This window comes from Eschrichtius robustus, chromosome 2 (assembly GCF_028021215.1).
Source record: "Eschrichtius robustus isolate mEscRob2 chromosome 2, mEscRob2.pri, whole genome shotgun sequence".
NCBI classification, from domain to species: domain Eukaryota; kingdom Metazoa; phylum Chordata; class Mammalia; order Artiodactyla; family Eschrichtiidae; genus Eschrichtius; species Eschrichtius robustus.
This window is the reverse complement of record NC_090825.1, coordinates 161,782,923-161,801,407: the sequence shown is the minus strand read 5'-3', so window position 1 is coordinate 161,801,407 and position 18,485 is coordinate 161,782,923. Positions and strand designations below refer to the sequence as shown.

At 49.9% G+C, this 18,485-nt stretch overlaps 2 protein-coding genes across 6 annotated transcripts in view; one reads left to right on the top strand and one right to left on the bottom strand.

Annotated features, from left to right (window-relative positions):
- The window catches only part of SNAP47 (synaptosome associated protein 47), a 67,352-nt gene extending 56,098 nt beyond the window's left edge, over positions 1 to 11,254 (bottom strand). For 3 of the 4 annotated variants that reach the window (XM_068536544.1, XM_068536546.1, XM_068536545.1), the window contains exons 1-2: positions 11,167 to 11,254; positions 338 to 881 (exon numbers count right to left, since the gene is read on the bottom strand). In XM_068536544.1, coding sequence (XP_068392645.1) covers positions 338 to 837 — 500 coding nt within the window. In that variant the 5' untranslated portion in view covers positions 838 to 881; positions 11,167 to 11,254. The remainder of the gene's footprint in view (positions 1 to 337; positions 882 to 11,166) is intronic. The other variant, XM_068536547.1, reaches the window with a different exon arrangement.
- Positions 11,255 to 11,545: 291 nt separating this feature from the next.
- On the top strand, positions 11,546 to 16,897 carry JMJD4 (jumonji domain containing 4). 2 transcript variants are annotated; one of them, XM_068536549.1, is made up of 6 exons: positions 11,546 to 12,050; positions 12,309 to 12,474; positions 14,552 to 14,677; positions 15,037 to 15,304; positions 15,884 to 16,030; positions 16,479 to 16,897. In XM_068536549.1, the coding sequence occupies exons 1-6, from the start codon at positions 11,786 to 11,788 to the stop codon at positions 16,779 to 16,781; spliced, it is 1,275 nt and encodes a 424-aa protein (XP_068392650.1). In that variant the 5' UTR covers positions 11,546 to 11,785; the 3' UTR covers positions 16,782 to 16,897. The 2 variants fall into 2 exon arrangements, with proteins under 2 accessions (XP_068392650.1, XP_068392649.1); XM_068536548.1 differs by having other exon boundaries at positions 11,699 to 12,050; positions 15,073 to 15,304.
- Positions 16,898 to 18,485: the final 1,588 nt, after the last annotated feature.

Here is an 18,485-nt window from a genome sequence, read left to right as displayed (position 1 = left end):
CTTAGTGTGTGTGATCTTGAACAAATTACCCGGCCTCTCAGCCTCAGTTTCCCCATGGGTAAAATGAAGAACAACACACTCTTCTTGGCTTGTCTGCTGATTCAGTGAGGTAATCCCCCTTCAACACTTAAAACTGTCCTTGGCACATACTGCACACTTAGCGAATGCTGGCCCTCATTACTTGCACACCCACAGCAGTCAGCCCAGTGTAACTGTCCACAACAGGAGCACAGCTTGTGTTTTCAGAAGGCTGAATGTGTAATAAATACAGGATGATGGAAAAGATACCATACCACAGCCATCCAAAGATCAGGTTAGGATTACAGTGTTTATTTACCTGTCAGCCACATCCAGGTCAGATTCCATCTTGTCCAGGCCTCTCGAGATACTGTCAAGCTGCTCGCCCTGATGGTGGAGGACTCTGGCTGTGTCTTCCAGACGCTTCTGGGTACAGGCCATCAGACCAGTCAACTCCTTCCCCTTGGTCATGGGGGAGGATGATTCCTCAACAGCAGCTCCTGACTGGGACAACAGCAACTCTCTCCAGAAATGCTCGATGATGCTGAAAACGACATTTCGACTAGGCTGCAAGGAACCGAACCAGTGCTTGTTGTGGTCCTTTTCCAGGATGGTAATAGAACTGAAGATAAAATGAGAAGCTTCTTTCTTGATCTCAATTATACTAGAAAGGGGAAAGTTGACAAGAATTTCTCTAGTTTTATCAGTCATAAATTTTAGTGAGAGAGAAGTTAATGAAAGTTTTCCAGGGACCCATTGCTTCTCAAGTTCTAAATAATAGGAACATGGCCAGGTGTGGACGCAGATGTCTCTGCTCATCTGGTTCCTAGGTCAGTTGTACCACGGCCAAGGTCACTCTGCCTCTGAAGGAGAGGGGGACAAATTAGTGGATAGATGAGCCTAAAATAGGACATCACACGTGGACTAGAGACACTAGGACACCGACAGCAACGGTATGGTCTGGATTCCAAGCACACTGGAGACTCCAGCACATGGCCAGGTCCTCACCTAGCAAGGACTCTCACACCACCTGTGATAGGCAGGATAAAGACCTTGCCCTAATCAGCAGAGAGGTAAGGGCTGGGGCCAGACTTGTGCTTGATCCAAAGCATCAAGGTCCCCAGGGGCTCTTCACCCACCAGAGCACCCCCACTGGGACCAGGGTCCACAGCTGATGTGACCGAAAGAAGAAAATCACTGGAAACGACCACCCAAGGATTCTTCATAGGAACACCATCAGCTGTGATGACCCCTATCAACTACACACTCTACAAGTTTCCAAACTAACATTCTCCTTTTGAAATTTTTATAAATTTACTTAGTTTCATATAGAAAATAATCCTACAGACAACCTTTTCCATTCTTGTAATCCCAACTAATTTTACAGGGTTCTACATGATTATATAATTATATGTATATATTTTATATATAGTTTTATATAGTTATACATAACAAAGGTGTACTATTCTTATCTACCATTTGCACTTATCAATGCATTTTTTTTTTTTTTTTTTGGACGTGCTGTACGGCTTGTGTGATCTTAGTTCCCCGACCAGGGACTGAACCCAGGCCCTCGGCAGTGAGAGCGCAGAGTCCTAACCACTGGACTGCCAGGGAATTCCCTATCGATGCATTTAAAAAAGTCATGAATGACAGATTTGAAACAACCCTTGTAGAACACTTAGTCCAATCTTCTCATTGTACAGATAAACAATATAAGGCCAAGAAAAGATGAGGACTTTGTACAAGGTCAAACCACAAGTTCATGATATTAACATGGCTAGAACTAGGCAGGGTAACGCCTAGTCCAATGCTCTTCCAATTAGAGGTCCACCTGTAATGTGGTATTTGTTCTTTCCTTTCTCTTCCTTCTCTCCTTCTTTCTTTCCTTCCTTCCCTCCTTCTTTCCCTCTTCGTTCTCTCTCTCTTGCATGCACGCACGCACGTGCACACACACACACACACACACACACACACACACATGAGTTTAATTATGACATGATTTCACTTATAAAAATAGGAGAAGACATATTATCTGTAAAAATATTGAAATGTGTGGACTTTCACAGAATGGGTACAGGGATTCTCTGCATTTGGTTAACAAGTTTTAAGCCCCCACCATGCCATGCTGGGCTGCAAGTACAAAAGAAACAACGACACAGTCCTTGGCTCATGGAGCTTAGAGTCCACTGGAATTCTATAAACTTCCTCATTGAGTTATATTCTAAAGACTCAGACTCTTCAATGTAATTACTGTACTAGATGCCACATCAAGCAGCACAAGCCTGGAGAGCAAAAAACAAAAAGGTAGTACCTGCACCTGAAGAACCTGCATTGAATTGAGATTCCTAATTATAAAGAAACAAAGTGGTTTGAGATTAGGCAATGTATCATTAAATATGAAGTATGTTAATGCTAACAAAACCCCAAAGCTCATAGGGTTGTAGGCATGATAAGGAATGTAAGGAAGTCTTAAGTGGACTATAGTGGCAGTCTAATTGGTCTCCTGCCCTTGGTACTCCAAAATACCCCCCCACTGCCACTGCAATCTTCTTTCCAGAGTAAGAGAGGCCCCATCCAGCCCTCAGCCTCTCCCACCCTCTCTCCCTTGTGGGGCTGTATGGAACTTACACACACTTACTGTACCTGTTAAATGGTAGGATGACCACTTGTTATTTGACTGCAAGCTCTCAAAGGGCAATGACCATATTTTATTCATAATCCTAACTCAGGAAATACTTTGTGACTGAATGAATGGAACAGACACTCGTGGTTTATGGTATCTGTCCGTCTGTGACCCTCAGCATAGCTGAGGTCAATGCTCAGGCTGGTCTCATCCTACTGCTTAATTAAATACTGTACATACAAGGTATGGACATTATGGAGGCAATTCTTCATGGTGCTTCTCCACATTTTATGTCAAAAACTAACATAAAATTTTATGTACCAAAAACTGTCCCAGACTATCTTCCTTATAACTGTGGACAATGTCTCCCTCCTGGTTGAAAGAAGATCTGTTTCCTGACCAGGATAATAGGTCAGTGTCCCCTTGGAGGCAAGTGTTGGGCAGACTTGCTAGCAGTCCCCTCATAAGCTGTGACACAAACCCATGGTATATGCAGCATCCACCTGGGCCCTCAGAATGTAGGGGGCAAGGGGAACAGATGCACACATGAATCCTGCTGTGCCACGCATAACAGGCCCTTTCTCTCCGACAGAGGGCCTCCTCTCTTCTGCCACATCTACAAAACTATGACAGGCTCACTCTTCAACCCACAATAAAGTCTCAGACCCTTCACAATCCCCAACAGTGATGTGCAACACAAAGATCATTCTACTTTGGGTATGGGTTCTTCATATGAGAATCTCTATTAAGCTAAATATTTAGGAAGCAAACTCTACAAATCAACTCTATCAATTCATAACACCCTAGGATGTTTCTATTTGACTTATGGGAATTAAAACTTTCCCCAAACTTTAATTCATTTTAAAAATAAGTATGAAAAGTTCAGAAACAGGAGTCAGAATGGTGGTTATAACTGGGGAGAAAGGAGGCCTTGACTCTGTGGTGCTGGTAATGTTCTATTTCTTGCCCTGGGTGTATTAATTTTGTGATAATTCAAGATTTGTGCATTTTCTGTTCTCATGATTTGTTCACTTTTCTTCATTAATACTTCAATGAAGGATTTACTAAATATTTAGTAATAATATAAAATTTTATTAAAAATTAATAATAAATGTACATATGAAAGATATACCAAAACTAAATTTCAGCTGGGCATTACAATTTCAAAAACATCTGAAATCACTGCCTTAGGTAGCAGCACAGCTGGAAGACTACAGCACAAACCTTTCATACGGACAATGGCAGGTATTCCCACTCATCTGTGTGTGACCCCTGGCTACTCAGCCCCGCTACCTCCACTTCCTGATCTGTCAATGGGATAATAATTGTACCTATCCCACACTGCAGCTGTAAGGCTTAGCTGAACTGATAACGTGAAAGGTGCTTAGAAGAGTACTTGGCACCTAATATATGCTACAGGTGTTATTATAATCATTGTGAATACTACAAAGTATCTACAGAACTAACTCAGCTCATCTATTAGGAATGTGAAGAGTCTACTCTTGATTCCATTTCTTTAACGACTGCTAAAACATCACCATACCCAGAATCTGTCATTTGGTCTCATTAGTTTTCACCACCTGATCAGAGTTGGCTATAGACAGCACCTGGTCACAAAAACAAACATGACAGTGAAAAAGAGGAGAAAAAAAGAAGGAAGAATATGCCTAGTGTACACAAAACTAAAGTGCCAAACAACTTGATTCCATTATAAGAGAAATAAATTTAACTCCTATGTTAATCAGATTGAAGTACTTCCCAAGTACACTCTAGAACTCTCTTAATCACAGTAGCAAGGACTGACCCAAACTTCCCAGATATGCATATGTGCCAATCAACCCGTTACTCAGTACTACAAATCAGTCCAGTTTACCAGCTCTGCTAATTACTAATACCTGAAATTAGGAAAAACCTAAAAGAAAGCTGCCATATTAAGCATGAGAATTTTGTCATCACAACAAAATGATGTCAGGGCTGGAGGGACCACAGAGATCATCTCCAACTCACTTCATTCAACAAATGAATGAGCACAATTCTATCATGGCAGAAGCTCTAAAAGTCCACTGATAGCTTGGCTAATACTCTTTCAGGAGCATTAGCATCTTCAAGTGTTTTCTCTGAGTGTCAATTCTGAAAAAGTAATAGCCTTAGGACCTACATATTTAAGGACATACAATACAGTGCAGGGACCAGAGGGTACAGGGGTAAGGAGACAGAACATATACAGTTAAAGATAAGCAACAATAAGACTGCAGATACTTGCACTGAATTGCAAAAACAGTAAGTGGTAAAGAACATTCTAGAAGAGACTACTGCAGATTAAGACTATAAGGAAGGCAAACCTCCTACTTGAAGAATGTTAGCAGGGCTGCAGCAGGAAGAAGCAGAGACTTTCCACTCTCAGGTCTGGTGCCACCTTCTTGTGCGTCAGTAGGAATGACCATTCTGAGTCACAGAGCAGCCTGAGGCTTATGGGGTCAGAAACTTCCCCAAGGAGACACAAACCCAAGAATCCATTTTCTTAAGGCAACATGATGATGAATGCCAGACCAAGGGGAATCTCAACACTACAAACAAACAATCTCATACTCCCAACTCAGCAGGGCTCTGTAAAGGATCCAGGAAACCCATGCTCTTATGTCACTGGAAAGCTAATGAAGATCTCAGGTGTTTAAAACTCCTGACCTCCTGTACAGAAGACTGGTGTCGTCTTCTTTAGGGACTTTATCTGTGAGCTCCCTGCACACAGTGGGATTGTGTGGAAGCTCCCTGCGTGGGGCAGATCAGCTGGGAGGGTGCCTTTCCTCTTTAACAATGGTTCACTCTGGACAAACGGAACTGTAAAGCCAAAGTGTCTTCATCAGACCTTTCTCCCTAGTGAAAAGGACACTCACCTGAGCACTCTGAAACAGACATAAAACAGACTACAGAGTGTCGCTGGACTAGGGCTTCTCACAGGACAGGGAAGCAAGGACGTGTAGACCTTCAGCTTTTATGACTGACACACCTACAGTCCCCCATGAGCTGTGAGATCCCCAGCGAGCCACCTGCACAACCTGCTAGCACTGTCCTGCCATGAGGCCACTCGGCAGTTATTCAGATGTGAATAATAGAAAAGTTTTTACTCTCAGAATTAGGGACTACTAACCCCATCAACCATGGTTTTCAGTGTTTCCACGTCCAAGACAAATGTCAGAGGCAAGGTACCTCTGGCCTCAGTCAGTGCAACGTGCTCACAGCTCGGGTCAGCCCCTGAAACCAGCTAGACTCTGGTCCTCCTGGCTGAAAAGAGCCTCCTGCCACTTGGCCACCCCCTGTCTGCCATAAACCACCCCCAAGAGAGTCGAGGAGGGGCCATATCTTGTTTACCGCTATTCCCCATACTTTGAGACTTTGATTTAGCATGAAAATTGAATTTATATTAACAATTGCCTGACCCGAGCTGTCATTCCTGAATGTGTACTCTGAGAGGTATTCCTTGAGCACTGAGTGAGATTATGCACAAATTCCCCAAAGAATTATTGAGTCTGGCATTGCAGCATCCAAGGAACCATGCTGTAGTTCCAACTCCAGCTCTGCCACAAACTTTATGACTGCGGAAAAGCTATTTCATCTTCTGGGCCTCTGTTTAACCATGAAAATAACTAAAAGACCCAAGGACAATATCAGCTCTAAACTATTCTAAAATTCAAAAAGAGATAAAAGTTAGAGGAAAGAAAATTTAAGAGAAGAACGAAAACACTTCTCATGATTGTACTAATACAAGAAATATGAGAATAGTACTCAGGTTTGACAAATACCAAGGAAAAAGCAAAAGGAAAAACCTGTGGCCACAACTTTTCCTACCACAGATTTCCATGGCAGCTTTCCCAACAGACCAAAATAAATGAGGATTAAGTGGAAGGGCCAAAGTGAGAACAACATTCCCGTGTGCATTAGAATGACCCCACCCACACCCTCCCTTCTCCCTCAGCTGAGGACTCTGATACCACACCTGTCCCTGGGTGTCCTGCCTTTCCTCTGGTCTCCGTGCACAGTTTGCGGGAAGCAGTGTCCCCGCTCCCTCCCTCAAAGACCAGATTCTAGTCTGGTCTCCATCCCTTCAACACTAGGAAAGGGCATGCTGTTTTCTTCCTAAGGGCCAGGTAGTAAATATTTTAGGCTTTGTGAGCACATGGTCTCCCTTAAACTATTCTGCCATTGTAGAGTAGAAGCAGCCAGCGACAATACAGAAACAAAGGGGTGTGGCTGTTCCAATAAAACTTCACTTATAAAACAGGTGGCAGCCAGACTTGGCCCATGGGCCATAGTTTACCAACCTGTCCTAGATCATCTCATCAGTTTACACTCACGCTCTAAGACCATCTTAAAACAGACACCCTCCCCACATCCCCTCAGTCCTCTCCACTTACTGCTCCTCCAAGAGACTCCAAATGCTTCCCGGTGCTTGCCCCCCAGCCACCAGCCAGGCTCCTGTCCCCGCCACTCACTGACACTTCTCTGTCCAGGCCTCCAGGTGGCCAAATCCAATGCCCACATCTGTTCTAACCTCTGTTCAACACACCTGCCCATCTCCTGAGACACATCATGTCTTGGTTTCCTGGACACCATGCTCCCCTGGTCTCCCACCCCCTGGGGCCTGTTTTCAGTCTCCTCGGCTGATTCTTCCTCTTCCACCTCACTGCTAAATGCTGGAATGACCAGGTCACAAACTTGGTCCTCTTAATCAATACTCTCTAAGTCAGTCAACACAGTTTCACGGCATTAAATATCACCTTCCAGCTGTTGCCTGCCCTGCCAAACTTCCCTCTCCAGCCCAGACTCTCTGAGACTTGAGTATTGCCTGGGCATCTCCACCTGACCATCTAACAGGCATCTGCAATTTAGCAAGCCCCTCCATCTGCTCCTGCATTTCAGTGAAGGCACTGCCAGGTGAGTTCTCCTGGATCCCCTCTTCCTCATCCCTCTCAATCCGTCAGCAAGTTTTGGCAGCTGTATCTCACATCTGCCCTCTGGACCGCCCCCCATCCCCACAGCCACACGACTATGCAACACTGTCATTACTCTCCTGGACAACTTCCCACCTGACCTCCTTGTTTCACTCTGCCCCCCACTACCCGTTCTCTAGCCAGCAGCCAATGTGACAGTCATAAAACAAAATTAGAAAATATCATTCTTCTGCTGAAACCTTTCCCTATGTACCTCGAGTAAACTCCAAAGTCGCCACCCAAGTCACGTAGGCTTTACTAACTACAGCCTCACCGCCCAGCCCGTACCCTCTCTCTACTCTGCTCTGTTCCTGTCTCAGGCTCCCCACCTGCTGCTCCCAGGGCTCTGAACAGCCAACTTTACCTCACTCTCCAGGTCTCTGCTCCAGTGGCATCCTTGCCCCTTCACAAACCACAGCACTCACCAACCACAGTACTCACCATAATTCCAAAAAGCCTGGGAATGTGCTTACATGTTGACCAACTCAGTCAAAACAATGGAGAAGGCAAACATTACAAGGAGGGTGCCTTGTGCATAATGCTGGTGCATCATAGGAACCCATTAAATATGTGTTGAGTGAACCACAAATCATATGATGTGAAAACATTAACTGTGTCCTCTGTGGACAGTTTTCTTCCCTCTATCTGCTGAACTAGGTCTTCACTCTATGCTAAGTTCACGGAGTTCTTATTCGGTCCTCACCTGCTGTAAACGGGAACCCACATCTCCCAGTGAAAACACAACATGCCTGCTGAATTGGGGAGGGGAGGTCATGGCAAGGAACCTCAAGAGTGTCTGAGACTCATTCACACAGTGATGCTCCTGGAGAAGAAATGAAGGGTCACAGGGACTGAACTTATTAACACACTGCAATTAGTATAACGGATCTCTTTTAGCACTTCCATCAGACCTGTGCCCTGGAGTAGACTCAGTATCAAGTAAACATCTTATTTTTAGTTAATTTCCAAAGTAACAGACCAAGCAACATTTTATACACCTTCCAATAACTCCTGACCACAAGAAGGCTTAGAGTCAGAACAGTGGGAGCAGTGGCCAGTCTTTTCCATTACCTTCACCTCCTGCTCCTCAGAGGCTCCCACTTTCAACCAGGGAGGTTTCGGGGTGTTTCATTGCAATAACATAGCCTATTCACATGGTACGTGCTATCTTTCTAACCTCTCAGAGCAGAGAACTAGGATTTTATGTTATTCCCACTGCATTTCCCACAAAATGCTAACTTTTAAACTCCCCTCCTGCCATTTTTCTTTCTGGCCCTCTGTGGGGTGTGTCACTGAGATGTGACAAGGCTTAGAGCAGTACCCTGCTCCCAGATTCTGAGTCAGGTTCTGGGTGGGGCCCAGGAATCTGCATTTCCCACCAGTTCCCAGGTGATGCCAGGGCTGCCGTCTAGTGGCCTTGGAGGGACACAGACCTGTGTTCCAGTCCCCTGTTCTCCCTAGTTATGTCAGAGCCTCATGCGTACAGCTGTGATAATACTGTCAACACCAGCGAGCCATCATGTGAACTAGGGGAAATACAGGACAAAATGCCTGGCCCAGGGCAAATGCTCAAGAAAGGAGACCTTCTCTCCTACCCTGAGTTACTGGTTCAGTTGCCCCAACAATCCTGGGGAGCATGTGGACCTGCTGGCCTAAAGTGTCCCCTTTCTTATGAAACTTAGTCTCAACCACAGAGCTTCAGAAGCTGGAATCCTGGGATTCTTCCCAGGCAATGTCCATCTGAGTTTCATATTTCCCCTGTGAGGCAAACTTTGAGCCATATTTCCCAGTTCTCTAGACAATTATGAACATTCTGCTTCCCACACTTTTTCTATTTGCCTTCCATGATCTGCACTCACCACAACTAAAATCAAATAATTAAGGAACATCTGGTCAATATGTGGCAAGAAATTGACATCTGTTAATTTTTTTAAAAAGTTAAAAGCAGCAAAAGCTTACATATATAAACTTACATACATATAAAATAGAAAGAGAGACGTGTGTGTGTGTGTGTGTGTGCAGGGAGGGACAAAGAGAAAAAAAATGAATGAGTGCATGCCTGGAAGGATAACTCTATATCAAGAAACAAAAAAATGCTCATCTCTGGATGGAATTAAGGGTGACTCTTTTTCTCCATTTTAACTTCCCAGTGCATTCTAACTTTCTGCCCAACACTGGCCCAATGAAGAATTCCACAGCTTGACCATGTGAGGTACAATGAGACAGACTGCGAAGGGAGTACAGTGCACGCAGAATCACACAACCCCTCACACTGCTCTGCTTGCAACGAACTCTCCACTGTCCCATCTTGCCCATGTTCTCAGCTCCCACTTTAGACCCCTCCTCTACCTGGACTTCAGACTCTCCCTAACTCACTTTCTTCCTAGTCCTCCCCTTCTCTGCCTTTCCCCACTTCCGGTCCTCGCTGTTCACTTTCTGCATAAGCTTCATACCCCTTGGAAAGAGTCCCCCCTCAAGCCCCGCTCCAAAGCTCAGAGCCCTCATATCCCCAGAATCTCACTTATGCCATCTATAAGGGTAAATAAACAAGATTACATCTTCATTGTTTAATAAAGGGGAAGAAGTTGCCCCTTCCCTGCCCTTTGAGTGTTTCCTTTCGTCAGGAATGAAACAAATTCAGTGTTCAGATTTTACAGGGCAGTCACCACCTGCTGACTCAGAGCGGTAAACACGGACCTCCAGAACTGAGGCAGGAGTCTCTCATCAGCCGCAGACTACACAGGTGCATCTATTTTTCCCTCAAGGAAATGAGAGAGGTCTTAACAGTTCATTCTTCTGCTTTCTTGTGTGTAAAATGTGTGACGTTCTGCCCAGCTCTGTACTCTCTTGAAGATGCCTTACATGCACGTAATCTGCTCATACAGTAATGAAACTGTTTTCTTCCTTTCCATATTGATATGGGTAGGAAGGACATCTATTTCTCCAATATGCTGAGACCCTGACGTGTCACCCCCACCCAAGTCCCTCTTTGATGTCCCCCATTTCAGGTCTGCTGGTGTGCACAGCCTCATATCCCCACCCTTGATCCCCCACACCCTCACTTCAGACCCACCCTATTCCCCCAGCATCCCCTCCGGGTCCCCACCGTCGCCCTAGTCCCCCAGCATGCCTCCAGGTCCCCACCATGCCCTTCAGACCCCACCATCCTCTTAGTCCACAGCATTTCCTCCGGGTCCCCAGCATCGCCCTAGGCCCGCAGCACCTCCCTAGTCCCCCAGCAACCCCACCAGGTCCCACCATCACCGGCAAGTTACAGCATTCCTTCCAAGTCCCCATCATCCCCCTAGGCCTCCACCATCGCCCTAGTCCCCCAGCATCCCCTCCAGGTCCCCAGCATCCCTCAAGACCCCACCTTTGGCCCTTGTGCCTCTCTGTTAGCCCAGCCCACATCCCACCACCTTCCGTAGTCCTTGGAACGTTGGAAAGAGGAGGAGTCCTCACTTCGGCGGTCGCGTTAGGAGGGACCCTGACGGAAGGGCACAGGCCCAGCTGCAGACTGGAGACACACCTTACCTGAGTCGCGGGGGAGGCGCGAAGTCGACAGGACTCGAGGCCGACACCGTTCAACAATCTCTGAAGCCGCGGAGGGCGGGGGACCCGGAGCTGGGAGGACGGCGCTGTGGGCCGCTCCCGTACCTGCGCCGGGTGAGGGCGGTAGCATGCAGCGAGCATGCGCCCAAGAACTGGCTCGCTGTGTTTCAGGCTCCGGCAGGAACTTAGACCGCGGGCTCTTGGTTCCGCTCGACTGCTCCGGTACGACTGCGGCCTATGAGTGTCTCTGTACCTCGCCGGTTTCGCTCTGGCCGGCGGGGGGCTGTGAGCCGCGGGTGCTCAGAGCGTGTACTCCGGAAGTAGGTTTAGCAAATACTTCCTTTTTCACCTCCCTGTTTAAAGAGCAGAGAAGTGGGAATCCGGAAGCCGCATTCTGGACCTCCACGAGCACTCGCTCCGTCCCCAGCAGCCCCTCCCGACTCCGCGCAGCCCCTGTGACCGCCCCGCAGCCCTCCTTGTGCCCGGCAGCTCCTCCGACCCCCGCTCCGAGCCCCGCCCTGTTCCCGGCAGCCCTCCGGGTCCCCCCGGCAGACTCCCACCCCACGCACCCCGCACGCCAGGACGCCGAACCTGGCCGGGGATGGACAGGGAGGCGCGCGTGTTCGCCGAGAGCCACTTCCGAGGCCTCGAGGGGTGTCTCCCCCGCAGGGTCTGCCCGAAACTTGACCGTGTGGACTTCATCGAGAAGCCGGACTCCTTTTCCTACGCCGACTTCTTCAAGGGTTACCTGCTCCCTAACTTACCGTGTGTTTTCTCCAGCGCCTTCACCGAGGGCTGGGGCAGCAGGAGGCTCTGGGTGACACCCAGCGGAAAGCCCAACTTCGATTATCTGCTTCAGAACTATGGTAAGGACTGAGCGTGAGTGCCCCGGGCAAGAACAGCATGGAGTGCAAACACAGGACTAGACTCTTAGGTCGGACTGTGAGGGAGGGCGCAAATGAGGACAGCCACAGAGGGCTTGAGGGAGGCAAGGCATGAGTCACTCCCCAGAAGAATTCACCTGGAGACGGTGTAGCAATGAGTTGGAGGGCGGACAGGGTCAGGGAGGATTGACAGGCTGGAGGACTCTCAGAAAAGTCTTGTCCCTGACCCTTTCCTTTCAGGAGACGTGGTTGTACCTGTTGCAAATTGTGGGGTCCGGGAATACAACTCCAACCCCAAAGAACACATGCCCCTCAGAGACTACATCAGCTACTGGAAAGAGTACATTCAGGGAAACTACTCCTCTTCACGGGGCTGTCTCTATCTCAAAGACTGGCATCTGTGCAGGTAAAGGAGCCTGGAGCACTGGCCACAGCACTGCTTTTCAGTTCTGAGTGAGCCCTGGCTGCACACGGAGGAACTCATCTTTTCCCCAGTTCGGAATTTAACCCACTTTCCTCGGCGTGGTTGGAAGTGTCATTCTCTCCAATCATGGCCATCTCACCATGCCTGCACAGGCTTGGTTGCTTTGAGGAATGTGGGCCTGGCAGAGGCACAGATGGGCTGTGGTACCCACCTCTTCTTTGTCACATTTGCCCAGAACCATGCTTGTCAGCTTCACCTCCATCTAACTGGCAGCATCCAGCCTTTGCCTGTCCTCTCAGATGCCCCTGGGACCAGCCTCCCCTGTCCAGACCTACTTCTCCAAGTCAGGCCTGTTATCATCCACCTTGGCTGTTGCCAGTCTCCAGACTAGCTGCCCTGCCTCAAGTCCTGCACCCCGCTGCTAAAGTCCAAGTGAGCTTTCCAGCAGGACTGTGCCCCACCCATTTAAAAATCTCTATCACTAACAAGCAATGCCAACTCCTTAACAAGGCCTTCCGAGATCTGTTGCCACTCACCACATGCTTCTTCCACCTGGGGAGCTCAAAGGATGTGCTCTGAGAAACGCCTCGCTCTTGTGGTCAGCCCCACCCCTTCTGCTGGCCTTCCCACTCTCTGAGATGGTCCTCAGGTTTTGTAGCCATTTCCCCTGCCAGGGGTGTGCTTTTCACAAGCAGAGAGTAGGTCCTAGTCAGACCCCCGCCATCTAGCACAGGGCCCTGGCACAGATCAGGTGCTCATTTAATGAATGAGTGAACAGTCGAATTCTTGTTTTGCTGATGCAGGAACTAAGACTCAAAAAAAAAAAAAAAAAAATTCAGGCCCTTGTGATTCCCAAGAGAAATCCAAGAGTACATGAAGGGCACCAGCATCCTGCTCAAAGCTTGCCCTTGGTACTATCTGCCACACAGCTTCTTACTTGTCAGAGAGACCTGGCCCAGCAGACAGTCACTAGGATGCAACCAGACTCTGGTCCTAGACTTCACGGACTCATATTCCAACAGCACAGATGGGGACTCCTAGATTCAGACACTCGTGCACTGTGAATTTGTGCTTCAGATAAGCAACGAGTAGTTTTTTGGGTATAAGTATGTCCCAGGTATTACAAGGGGCATACTTATCCTAGAAACTTGTTCACTGTTTATTTGAAATTCAGTCTTGAGGAAGTGTCTTGCGTTTTCCTTGGCAACCCAAAAATAAAAAGAACAAAGGAAGGCCTGGATCAGGCATGCAGGGGTAGCCACAGGGGAGGTGATATCTGAGCAGGGTTTTGAACGATAAGCAGGAGTCTGTCACTGTACAAAGGCATGGCAGCGGAGGGACCTGCATGGTGTTTTGGGGAACTACTGGTAGTTTGGTACTACTAAGGCTCTCCCCTGTCAGGCCTCTGACCGAGAGTGTTGTGTGACCATGTTGTTGGTAGAACTGCACTCTCCCTTGGGCTGGTTTAGAATGCTCCTCTGTTTGGGAGCCCATTGGTTGGGTTGTAGGGATGGATCCAGGGGAGTGAGGGGTTGAAAAGGACCTCCGTGTACCTGGGCTGTCCTCATGCCTGGGCCTGTGGCTTTGAATCTGCTCGGCAGAATCAAGGTCACTGGTGTGGTTAAAAAAGTGGAGGAGGCCCCCAAATTCGGGAAACCAGCATGATGCAGATGATGCATTTAAACCCCAGCTCAGCCAGAAGCTGAAATCCTGGAATGGGTGTGGGAGCAGCCCGGAACATCTAGGTCACTGCCTGTACAAGTTGTCTAGGCTGTGTCACAGCACCCCCAAAAGCCATTTCATCTGCTTACAACTCTGGTTCAGTCGTTTGGGCAGGGATCAGCTAGGGCCACTTGGGGCTGTGGTCATCTGGTGGCTGGACTATGGCTGAGTGGTCTGAGGTGGCCCCACTTCTGGCAGTTGGTGCTGACTCCAGAAGGCAGGTCAGGGTCATTCACATAATTTCAAAGCTCTCATGATATTTCATGCACTCAGGACGTGGGTGCCGGGAGGTTGGCTTGTAGCCACTTCTGCTGTAGCTTCATGCCACTTTCTAAAGGGACTCCTCGGCGGAGGGCGTGTTCACCCTGCCCATATACTTCTCATCTGACTGGCTCAACGAGTACTGGGATGCCCTGGACGTGGATGACTACCGCTTCATCTACATGGGGCCCACCGGCACCTGGTAACCGCCTGTCTGCTCCCACCCACCATCCTACACCCCGTCCCTGGTCACTCTTCTGAACCTTCCTACTGGTGTGTCAGCTCTTGCCCAGAGCCTCTCAGAGATTCCTGTTAGCCAGGTCATGGAGTTGGCTGCCAGGTCTGGCATTTCTAAGCCCACTTACCGTCTTTCCTCTGTGGAAAGAGCTCATGCACCTCCTGTGTGATGTTCTGGGGTGGGGGAGGTTTGGCCCTCCCACCTGGCTCACAGGCCAGGTGTGAGAGCTGGCGACCACTGAGGCCTCTGAGCCTGGCCAGTCTATTCAGAAGAAGCAAAGCCCACATCCAAGCCACACAGCACCAACAGAAGCTCTTGCACAGGTCGCCGTTCCATGCTGACATTTTCCGCTCCTTCAGCTGGTCCGTCAACATCTGCGGGAGGAAAAAGTGGTTCTTCTTCCCACCGGGGCAAGAAGAAGCCCTGCGGGATTGCCACGGTAGCCTGCCCTACGATGTGACCTCCCCCACACTCCTGGATAGCCGCCTACACCCCATGCGAGATCACTGTAGCCCACCACTGGAGGTCACACAGGAGGCAGGCGAGATGGTGTTTGTGCCCAGTGGGTGGCACCATCAAGTCCACAACCTGGTATGCTGGGCACTCCCTACCCCATGTGCCGTGGCCCAGACGGGTCAGGGAGACAGGCCACAGGGCTCACTGGGCTGACTCTTACCCCTGTTCACCTGTGCCCCTTGGCCTGCTCGGCAGCTCTCCTTGCCCTCGGCACCTTCCTAAATGCGTTCCTGCAGAGAGAGGGCCGAGCCCACCCGCCCTGATCCCATAGAGTGGGTAGGCTGTCCCTCTGGGAGAGCCTGGGTATGGGATGGGGCAGGCCATGCGCAAGGATGGTACTGCATGTGGCTGTGTTGGTTCCGTGCATGCAGCACTGCTGAGGGCCCCCAGCCTCTTTCCCTCCCTCCCATGTTGCTTTCCTGGGCAACAATGGGCAAGGGGTCCATACACTGTGGGGTTGTCCCAGCCCTTAGGGAGCCCCATTCTGGGCTAATTGTGGATTCAAATGATCCCAGCTCCCTCTTCTCTGCTGGCTCCCATTGGGAGATGGAAGCAGCTCCTCCCAGCTGAGGAAGGCTGAGAGGACCTCAGGATGGGGAGGGGACGGTGCCCCCTGTGGGCTCACGGGGACAGCCTGTGCCCTACCCCTTCCAGGAGGACACCATCTCCATCAACCACAACTGGGTCAACGGCTGTAACCTGGCCAACATGTGGCACTTCCTGCAGCAGGAGCTCTGTGCCGTGCAGCAGGAGATCATTGATTGGAGGGACAGCATGCCCGACTGGCACCACCACTGCCAGGTGGGACAACTGGTCTGAGCAGGAGGGGGGCACAGGATGAGGCTCACCAGGGCTATAGTGGGGGGATTGGTAGGGGGCTCACCTGAACCAGGACCACAGTCAAGGGCAAGAGTGTGCTCACCTGGCCCAGGGCGTCAGTGGGGGGAGGGTATGGAAAAGCCCCCAGGACAGCCTGCAGTCTTAAGGGAGGGTGTGGTCTCTAAGGTCAGATCTGTAGTCTTGGGGGCCTGGTGGCAACCAGGCCTACCTATGTGAGTGAGGGTTCTGGGGCTTCCAGGCTGCAGGACTCAGACCCATGTGATCACCGGCTGGCACCCAGGTGTCTCCATCCTCGAGGACTGGACCGTGTCTCAGGGCCCTTTGTAGCCTAGACTCGATGCAGGGTCAGCAGAACTTGCCGAGAGCTGTGAGTGAGCAGCAGCTCACTGGTTGTTCCTTTCTGGCCCAGGTCATCATGAAGTCCTGCTCCGGGATTAATTTCGAGGAATTTTATCACTTCCTCAAGGTCGTTGCTGAAAGGAGGCTTCTCCTCCTGGCGAAGGGGATGGGTCCTGGCAAGGTGGAGGGCGGCAAGGGCACCAGGCTGGGCCCCGAGCAGGCCGCTTTTGACATTGGCCGCATAGCTGAGGTGCTGGAGTCCGTGGTGGCCCACCCTGACTTCCAGAGAGTGGACACCAGTGCATTCTCACCACGGCCAGAGGAGCTCCTACAGCAGCTGGAGGAGGCTGTGGCCGCCACCACATCCCTTTAGTGCATGCTGCAAGGATCGGGTGCAGCACATCCTTGGGGGACCCTGGAGGCACCAGTGTGGAAGGCAGTCACCCTGTGCTAGGGTCCCTTCTGGAAATAAAGCTCTGTCCTCCTGTGTGGCCTGGGATGTGTCACTTCCCTGTTGAACTGTCACCTCGGCGTCCCAGGCACAATTCCTGCTCTTTGGGGTCTGACATGCCCTGGCTGTCTGTTGGCATCCCTGGGGCCCCGATGCCTGTCCAGAGGGTCCAGGCTCCTTGTCCTCGTGAGTCCCAGCCAGGACTGGGAACTGGATCCGGTGAGGTGGGGTGCATGGGGAGGTGTTGGCCATTTGGACCCACGGCAAGGAGGCTGGGAATGTGCTGGGGACTCAGGAGTGGGGGTGGCATGTGGCTAGGTTTTCTTCTCCCCCACCCCCCGAGCCTTCCCTCAGCAAAGGCCAGCATCCAAGCTGACGGGCCTCCCATCCTCAGCAGTGCAGGGCAGCTGGCTCGTCTGGCAGGGCCCCCTGTGCAGTAGCACCACATCCCTGCATGAGTCCACACATCTCCCACTGGAGCAAGACCCTCAGTGTAGGGTGGAGACACTGGGGCCCAAGGCAGCCCCAAGACCAAAGGCCTGTGTCTCTATCCCACACTAGAACCACCTGTGCCCCCCTCCTCCCCAGCACTGAGCCAAAGATGTCTGTTGGTCAGGGCTCTAGGCCTCATGTGCTGTCCTTCATGCAAGCCCCCAAGTGTCATAGGTACATCATTGACGTGCCACCTGGGCCCTGCTGGCAGTAGGGCAAGGCAAAGCACCAGTGAGTTTATCCCCCTCCTGCTTGCTACAGCACCACCTTTCCCCTTCAGAGACTCTAAGCCCACCCTAGCAGCTGCATACCCAGTGAGGGAGAGGGCCTTGCCCAAGGTCTCCCTGCAGGCCAGGTAGGGCCCAAAAGGCCAGCTGGAACCTGGGCCTCTTCCACACTTCATACACCTGTTCTGCACCATACTACTTCAACTCATTGAACACCCACTATCCGCCATCTAAAGTCACTTTGCAAACAGTGTTTGATTCAGCAACCACTCTTTGTGCACTCATTCTGCCCTGTCCAGAATTTTTTGTCATTGCAGACTCTTTACACTTGTATGTACCATCCAGTTTCCACTTCTTGCACACCTATATTACACTCAATAGTCAGAGTTTCAGGATTCTCCAGAGAAATGGAACCAATAGAATATGTGTAGAAAGAGAGGTGTTAAGGGCTGTTAATTGTTAAATCTGCAGGATAGGCTGGAGACCCAGGGAAGAGTTGACCTTGCGGTCTTGAGTCTGAAGGCTGGAAACTCAGGCAGGGTTTCTATGTTGCAGTCTAGAGGCAGAAGTGCTTCTTTGGGAAACCTAGGTCCTTTGCTCTTAAGATCTTCAACTGATTCAATGAGGCCCACCCACATTATGGAAGGTAATCTGCGTAAAGTCTGTTGAGTTCACAGCAACATCCAGACACTGGCATTTAGCCAAACAACTGTGCACCATGACCTGACCACACTGGCACATAAAATGGACCACTGTAATCACTCCCCGCATATTCACTGGTCACTCTGCTTCATCCAGTGCCCACTTCTTATGACATTGACCAGTGTCTCCTTGCTCACTCACTGTGCAATTCAAAAGCCAATGACTGTCATTTCCACTTGACTTCACACTTTGCACACCTTTTTGC

Coding starts and splice junctions, on each gene's coding strand:
- JMJD4 (XM_068536549.1), top strand. CDS start 11,786: ATGGACAGGGAGGCGCGCGTGTTCGCCGAGAGCCACTTCCGAGGCCTC. Junction 12,051..12,308: donor TTATCTGCTTCAGAACTATG/GTAAGGACTGAG, acceptor CTTTCCTTTCAG/GAGACGTGGTTGTACCTGTT. Junction 16,031..16,478: donor ACTGGCACCACCACTGCCAG/GTGGGACAACTG, acceptor TTTCTGGCCCAG/GTCATCATGAAGTCCTGCTC.